This window comes from Phoenix dactylifera, chromosome 9 (assembly GCF_051530095.1).
Source record: "Phoenix dactylifera cultivar Ajwa chromosome 9, Ajwa_hap1_PhDact_Kaust_v1.1, whole genome shotgun sequence".
Classification (NCBI taxonomy): domain Eukaryota; kingdom Viridiplantae; phylum Streptophyta; class Magnoliopsida; order Arecales; family Arecaceae; genus Phoenix; species Phoenix dactylifera.
In genome coordinates this window covers 21,231,735-21,239,532 of record NC_143198.1, presented here as the reverse complement: position 1 = coordinate 21,239,532, position 7,798 = coordinate 21,231,735, and the positions used below count along the sequence as shown (strand labels likewise).

General features: G+C 40.0%; 2 protein-coding genes across 2 annotated transcripts; one reads left to right on the top strand and one right to left on the bottom strand.

Moving 5' to 3' along the window:
- The first annotated feature begins 477 nt into the window (after positions 1-477).
- On the top strand, positions 478-6,784 carry PPR336 (pentatricopeptide repeat 336). The gene is made up of 2 exons (XM_008805417.6): positions 478-1,787; positions 6,566-6,784. Exon 1 carries the CDS (start codon positions 551-553, stop codon positions 1,766-1,768), a length of 1,218 nt encoding a protein of 405 aa, XP_008803639.3. The 5' UTR covers positions 478-550; the 3' UTR covers positions 1,769-1,787; positions 6,566-6,784.
- On the bottom strand, positions 4,452-4,937 carry LOC149752865 (pentatricopeptide repeat-containing protein At1g11630, mitochondrial-like). Its single transcript, XM_089925645.1, has one exon. The coding sequence runs from the start codon at positions 4,935-4,937 to the stop codon at positions 4,452-4,454; it is 486 nt and encodes a 161-aa protein (XP_089781771.1).
- Positions 6,785-7,798: the final 1,014 nt, after the last annotated feature.

Sequence of the window (7,798 nt, the reverse complement as noted above, 5' to 3'; positions counted from 1 at the left end):
TGATTGGCTAGATTCGAGGAGTGGACAGATATGGGAATGGCCACCCTCTAATACGAGACACATGTAAATTAGTGCGGAAGTTGACCTTCTGCTAGTTAGCTTATGTATATTGGGAGGCGAACAGTGCAGAAGACTGGATCATTTCTTATATTGTCCGGCATATTGCGGAGGTCTACTGTACTAGCCTAGATTATATTTCATACTCTTTATATTATTTACTCTCTTTTGACATGGAGGTTGTACTCACGTCACAAGTATATGAAATGAAATTTGTTTTAACCATTAAAAAAAAAACAAAAAAAAACTAACCCTTGTAGACTTCATACATATTGGGACCCGCACGACCCGCTAAAGTTTTTCATGTGCCCGCCTGTCAACGGTTCTGATCAGGCCTCCCCCACGAAGCCGCACCGTATTATCCTATTCCGCAGGTCCATCCATTTCCTTCCCCGAAACCTCCGGCCCAGCTCCTCCAGTGTCTCTACAATCCGAGTCTAAAAGCCTAACCCCGTTGTCTCTCTAAACTCTTAACACCTCCAAAACCCTAACCATGGCCACACTCGCCCGTCTCCGCCAACGCCTTCTCCCTCTCCCTCTCCCCCTCCCCCACCTCCTCCTCCGCCGCTTCTCCTCTGCCGCCGCGATCCTGAGCCCCGGCGACCCCTCCGCCGTCCTCACTAGCAAGCAGAAGTCCCGCGCCGCCCTCTCCCTCCTCAAGTCCGAGAAGAACCCCGCCCGCATCGTCGAGATCTGCCGCGCCGCCGACCTGACCCCTGCTTCCCACCTCGACCGAACCGCCCTCTCCATCGCCACCTCCAAGCTCGCCACCTCCGGCTCCTTCGCCGCCCTTCGCTCCTACCTCGACGGCTTCCTTTCCCCCCGCCCTGACATCTCTTCTGACCGGCTCCGCTCCCACGCCATCGTCCTCTTTGGACAGGCCGGTATGCTCGATGACGCCGTTCGTACATTCAAGGCCTCTGATTCTCCCTCCGTCCGGTCCCTCAACGCCCTCCTCTTCGCCTGCATCCTCGCAAAGAAGCACGACGAGGTCGGCCGGATCTTCCGAGATTTCCCCACTTCTTATGGCATCACCCCCAATCTCGACACCTACAACACTGTCATCAAGGCTTTTTGCGAGTCGGGCACATCAAGGTCGTTCTTTTCGGTGCTGGACGAAATGGTCCGAATCGGACTTAAGCCAAATATGATGACTTTTTGCACGGCGCTCGCCGGATTTTACCGGGAGGAACGGTTCGATGATGTGGGAAAGGTTTTGGAGCTGATGAAGAAGCATGATTGCCATCCCGGACTCAGCGCCTACAATGTGAGGATACAGAGCTTGTGCAAGCTTAAGAGGCTTGGTGAGGCGAAGGCATTGTTTAAGGAGATGGTGGCGGAAGGCATGAAGCCAAACTGGGTTACTTACAACCATCTGATATTTGGGTTCTGTAAGGAGGGGGATTTGGAAGAGGGAAAGAAACTCTACAAAGAGATGGGTAAAAGAGGGTGTGTCGCGGATAGTAGCTGCTACTTTACTTTGATTTATTACCTCTGCCAAGGTGGAGACTTTGAAGCGGCGCTGGGAGTGGCCAAGGAGACCATGGCAAGGAATTGGGTTCCGTGCTTTTCAACTATGAAGATGCTTGTGAATGGGCTTGTGAGGGGGGCGAAAGTTGAAGAGGCACGGGAGCTGATTGAGAAGATGAAGGAGAAGTTCTCAGGGAATGCTGATATGTGGAAGGAAGTGGAAGAAGAATTGCCTCAGTAAGTCTGAAGGGAATGATAAGGTATTCCTTGTTGGCTGGCATTGGTTGAAATTCTGGATGAACCAAAATTACATTCAGCAAGATTTAGCTATATGTGCATGGCTTAAATGTTGCAAATGCTTAATTGCATGAAAGTGAATGTTCCTGAGATTTTTTCCTCTATCTTTATAAATGTTTAAAATATCAATGGTCTGTGCTGAAGATTCTTGAGTGCTTTTCTTTTATCATGTAAAATTTGTTGAAACCCTCTAGATTATGGGGAAGAATTTTGGTGATGAAGTATCATGATTATTAAAATGTTGATTCTTTTTCCTCCAGAGATGTAGAATGCAATTTTATTAGCTTAATGGCTTCATTTCACTGGTAAAATGTGGCATATCTGGTCCCTTGTCCTCTTGCAGTTGATCTCCCTATCCATTTTGTGAGTATTAAGTACAATTAATTTGTCTATGCTTGTTGCTTTCTATCCGTCTACCTCTAGCTCTCTCCATGAATGTGCATGTGTTGCTGTGTTAAAATGTAATGTGATGATCCATCTTTACAGAAGGCGATATTTTAAAATTTATATTGTTATCCCACTGTTTATTAATGATCTTTTCTTTATATGATTAAAAAAAGGGTGATGGAAATCATATGTTACAGATTACTGATAATATAACAAGACTGAGAGGAGATATTAACTTTTTCTTGAACTTCATTTGTTGGATTTAGTTGCAATTAATTTAGCTTTCCATTAACATAAAGCTGATCAACCATATATGGGCCTTACAATTTAAGACAATATAAAGAATCTGTTCAAATAACAATCATGTTACCTATAACTACTAGTGTACTCTAATTTGGATTAGTGTCTTATAGAGTAAGAAACAATAAACGTATGTATTGAGAAATGCCAATATAATTAATCAAAGTAAAAAAACATAATGTAAGCTAACAATATGGACCAATTATCGAGTAATATTCAATGCTACCCATCAGTTGGTTTATGTTTTGGATAAACTCCAAGTACTCTCATTCAAAACCTTGCATGCCTGGTGGATCCAGTCATAATATCTGAAAGAGGCAGTATAATAACTGAAAGAGGCCGAAACAGGTGTATGCTCATTTGGCTTTGAGCCTCTCAGTCTTCCAGAAAATATTCCTTATCAAACATTTTGTTTCACACGAACAGTTTACCATTATGGCAGGTTGTGGATCTAATTACATTGATACTTAATGAGAATATCACTGCCAACTTCAGTAAATGGTTTTTTCTTAATCAATGTACATGCAAGTTGATGACTGATTAAGAGTTCTCAGCTGCAAATATGCTTATTGGCATTCGATGATTAAGTTTTGATGAAGCATAGATCCTTTTTAAACCAGTGTGGTATCACTAGATGGAATGATTAAAATTTGATGTTAATGAAGACTTGAAATATTTGGTTGATGAGGAAAGAAAAGGATTGGCTGACTAGGGCCATTTGAAAGTTAATGCCATAATTATGATCATTTCAACTTTTGTTTATGAGAATAACTTTGGGTTACAAGCAGAGTAGAGAACAGGCTTTGAACAGCACAAATCAACTATTCCTGGTTTGGCCTGATTCATTGCGAAACAAAAGTGACCATGGTTAGCATTGATAAGAGACCACAAAAAGGACAAAAAGAGCAACCCTCCACCCAAAGAAAACCACCCACCTCTTCCTCCTGCTACAACTACATTGTCAGTAATGTTATTGTTTATTTGATGATTTTGATTGGTCATAATACCTTTTATTCGAAGGCTGCTGCATCATCTATTATTGTGAAAAGGAGGGAATGAGCACTTCTGGAACATAAATAAGAATAATATTTTTATGACTGAGTTATTGACAATTAGTTTAAGAAAAGAGAGGACTTTATAAACTCAATATGCAGTCAATTGCATATGCCTTGAGGTAACCATATTCCTGGAGCAGAAAGAATGGTTAGGGGCAATACAGTGGGCTGAAAGAAAAATTTGATACTGGTTCTACTAATTCCAGTATCACCATATCAAAAGGAAAGGTATCCCTCCTAAAGATTTTTTTTAAAAAAACCAGAAACTAAGTTTCCAAAGACTGGTACGTTAGATTTTATTAAGAGCCTTTCTGTGCCACACAAGATGGCTCATCAAAAATCAACCCCTCCCCCCCCCCACCCCCCCCAAAAAAAAAAAGAAAGAAAATAACATATATATATATATATAGAGAGAGAGAGAGAGAGAGAGAGAGAGAGAATAGAACATCAATTATGACAGTATAAAAGTAACATTGTTTTCGCTATCAGTTTGATTGTAATTTTCTGACTCTAAATAATGGCATAGTAACTAAAGTCTTCATCAATCTTTATTTACCAAAGATATAGATATAACTATTCTTCATGGACTTCACCATGCTCTTCTTGTTGATGTCTCTTTAGAAGATGTTTCACCAAACTACAGTTGAATATACCTTCTAGAACTTCCTTTTTGGCAATCTCATTTGCAACCTTCTTAGCCTCTTCAAAGCTTCCGACCTTGTGGATCCCATGAATCAAGTGGGCACAGAGATCACTATCGAGTTTCATGCCTTTCGACCTCATCTCAACCATCATAGCTCTCGTGTCCATCCATTTTTTTTATTTTGCACAGCCTTTTAATCTGATTGTATACAGACTCAGTTGGTGGGCAGCCATTCTTTTCCATTAGCTCTTAACTTTCTCAACTTCATCATACTTCTCTTCTTTATAAAATCCATGGATCAGGATATTATATCTGTATTCAGCAGGCAAGCAACTCTCCTTGGTACACATCTCTTCCAGAATAGCATATCCTAAAGCAGTTGAGCCAAGGCTGCTATATGCAACTAACACAGTATGGTATGTGCTGGCATCAAGTTCCATTCCATGCATTTGTCGGAGTTCATGAAATGCATGATTCACTCTCTTGATGTTCTTATTCTGTGTATATGCCCGAATCAGCTCCTCTAGTGGTCTGGCGGTAGTGTGGATACCATGACCTTCAATCTCCTTGGAGGTGTGGAATGCTTGATCTAGCATCCTGTGGCTGCCATATAGTTGGATCATGTAACAGAATAACCTCTTGGTCCAGAGCTCCAGGAAGGATGTCAGGTGTTCAATTATGGACAGTCGGGCACAGTGTGATGTGTGCTTTGGCTCCTTATGCACCATGATTGATATCTAGACAGTGTTTTTGTTGGACTGGACTGAGAAGAATGCAATTTGGCGATTGTTTGAATGAAGTTGAGAGCCATGACCTTGTTGGATGCGGTTGGTCTATGTGCTGTGTTTGTTGGAGGAATGGCTTTGGAAAGTATGAGCAAAGAGATCCATTGGCGTAGGGAGACACAGGCACTCAGGAGGTGAGAGAATGGAGGCAAGGCCTTGGTATAGCTAGTGAGATCAGTGGTTTCATAAATCAATTGATATGATACTTGGGTATTTATATTCAAATTTTGCCAAAGAGAATTATGTGAAGAAAGATATATGAAGTTGATGGAATTAAGTTCATGCAAGTTATATTATTCATTTGGAAAGTGTCAATTTGGACTTAGGTGTGTGAAAGTTTGCAGGAATAGCTTGGGTGAACTGTTAAGCATGGCAGTTACTAAAACAAGCGAAGGTCTTTTTCATTAAGGAAACAGGGCCATTCAGACTAGGGAAGAAAGTTTCCTCCATATGATGGATGATTGATGGTTAATCTAGAGTCAGAAAAATATGCACCTCCTTTTCTAAAAGTCATGTGTACAAAGTTATTTGGGAAGAAAAAAAGAAAAGGAAAAAGGCTGCTATATGTTTAAAAAGGGTTGCTACATGTGATAACTTGGGTAAATTGTATTCAAATTTTGATAACTTGGGTAAGTTATTTTCAAATTTTCTGAAGCAAATTAGGTGGGGAAAGGTAAATGTAAATGATGGAATCAGGTTCATACAATCTACATGTGAATTGATGCAATCTAGTTCATGCAAGCTTTCTGATTCATTTGGAAATTGCCAAATTGTACCTTGTTTGCTTGGATAGCTTGGATGAGCTGTTAAGCATGGTGGATGCTAAAACAAGCACAGGTCTCCAACAAGGAGAAAATGCAAGTTGCGCTTGGGTGAATAAACGAATTTCCTTCATAAGAAGGATGATTGACTTGTAGCCTAGGCTTAGAAAGTTATGCACCTTTTTTCATATATCATTTGCTTGTTGGTTGTTAATTACTGAAAAATGGAAAAGCCTACTGTGTGTTTAAATGGGCTGCTGCCATGCTGTGTAGCTCATGTTTGGATTCTCAACTACTGTTATTGGATTGAACATGGAACTAAAGCAGCTCTGATGTGGCTTCATGATTCAGGTTTACCTTAATGCCTGACATATTTCACTTTCAGGTGGAGTTACATGTTTAGAATGGTTTGCTCAATATTGTGTAGCTTACATTTGGATTGTGAGCTGCTAGTATTTGGTTGAACATTGAACTCAGGCAGCTCTGATCTGGCTTTCATGATTAAGGTAGACCTCAATGCCTGACAATTTTTATTTCAAGTGGATAAAATACATGCAGGTATCTCGCTTTTGGTGGGGCCTGCATTATACTAATTAGACACCTGTACTATCCTACAATGGAAGGTACCTCTGGGGCAGTTAAGCGGGTCTCGGTTACTTTTTAGGCCTGATGGGCTGCATGGCGGTGATGTTGTATAAGCTGGCTTGCTGTTAACATAACCTCCTTATTGCTAGTTTAATCTCATCTGTTTATGGCCGCCTTAGAAAGAGCTTCACTTACTCCTATTAATCCAAACTGATTTGTTTGCAGGGTGTTCAATGAATCTCAGCGTAAGTCCTGATGTTTCCTGCAGAAAATGGCTTCTGTATGTTGGCAACCGTTTATTGATCACCAGGCCCTCTCTACTGAGTTGTGGTAATTTGGTGTTGTTTTGGTAGGGGTTCAACTGCAATTGAATTGATTAAATTCCTGGAGAAAGATACAATTATGCAAAAAGTGGATGTTTACTTTTATATTGAGCTTGGACAAGCTGTGAACTGTCGCCAACATTTGCAAGATATGGCCGAGTTCTATCACAGGATGGTTAGATGAAACAAAATGGATGCTTCCTTGAACAGGAAAGTAAACCCCAGGATAGTTTCTGAAGGAACTGCTAAGACCTTGGCAGCTTTGAAAACTTTCATGCCATTTTTCCTGTGGGAAAGTTTGGAGCCTAAATTCAGAATGAAGTTTTACTGTACTATTGTCGTTACGTTGTTCAGTGAATGCAAATGAATTTTCGAATAGGAATTACCTGGTATAACATAGATGCTGGTCTTACTGTTTGTTCATAGTAATGAATTAGTCAATGGTAAGCTTCAAAGGAATGGAGCTTTGCAAGGTGACAGCTGAATTTGCTTACAGGAGGCTTTAGAATCATACCACATGGATAGCCTTTTTGAAGTTGAGTGTGAATATTCTTTCAGATAAAAAAAAGCAAAAAAAAAAAAAGAAATTGAGTATGAATTTTGCTAAACTAGTTTCCTTAATATGGTGACTAGGCTAAACCAGAAATAATTTGTGGGGCCTTGTAGTGAGAAACTGGGTCAAGTGATACTGGTAGAAGGTGGTAGTTAGGTTGTTATGGTAGATGATAGTTTGCCAATCTTTGGGTATTTTTTATTTTGAACCATGTCTAACATGTTTATAGCTTTGGCAAAAGAAGATTCGGCTATATGATGTGGGGAGATCTCAAGTAATGCATTTTTCTAAAGGCAAGTATTCTTTACCTATTTTATGTCAGCTTTGTGAACTTTCTACCATGCATGTCATAAAAGTAATGCATTGAAATTTAATGAGTGATTCTAATGTCTCAAGAATAAATTATATTTATTTGAAACACTAAGTAGAATTTCTTTTTATTTTCTAGATATAAAATTTATATATCTGAATTCATTCTAAGACTTTTTGTGCAAATTTTTGGATCCCATATAACTAGAGCTCTTTGTCAGGTAAAAGAATGCTTAAGAAAACTAAGGATACTTGCATCATGTGCCTTCCTTG

Bases quoted from the DNA above. Each gene is read 5' to 3' on its own strand.
- PPR336 (XM_008805417.6), top strand. From the start codon at position 551: ATGGCCACACTCGCCCGTCTCCGCCAACGCCTTCTCCCTCTCCCTCTC.
- LOC149752865 (XM_089925645.1), bottom strand. From the start codon at position 4,937: ATGGTGCATAAGGAGCCAAAGCACACATCACACTGTGCCCGACTGTCC.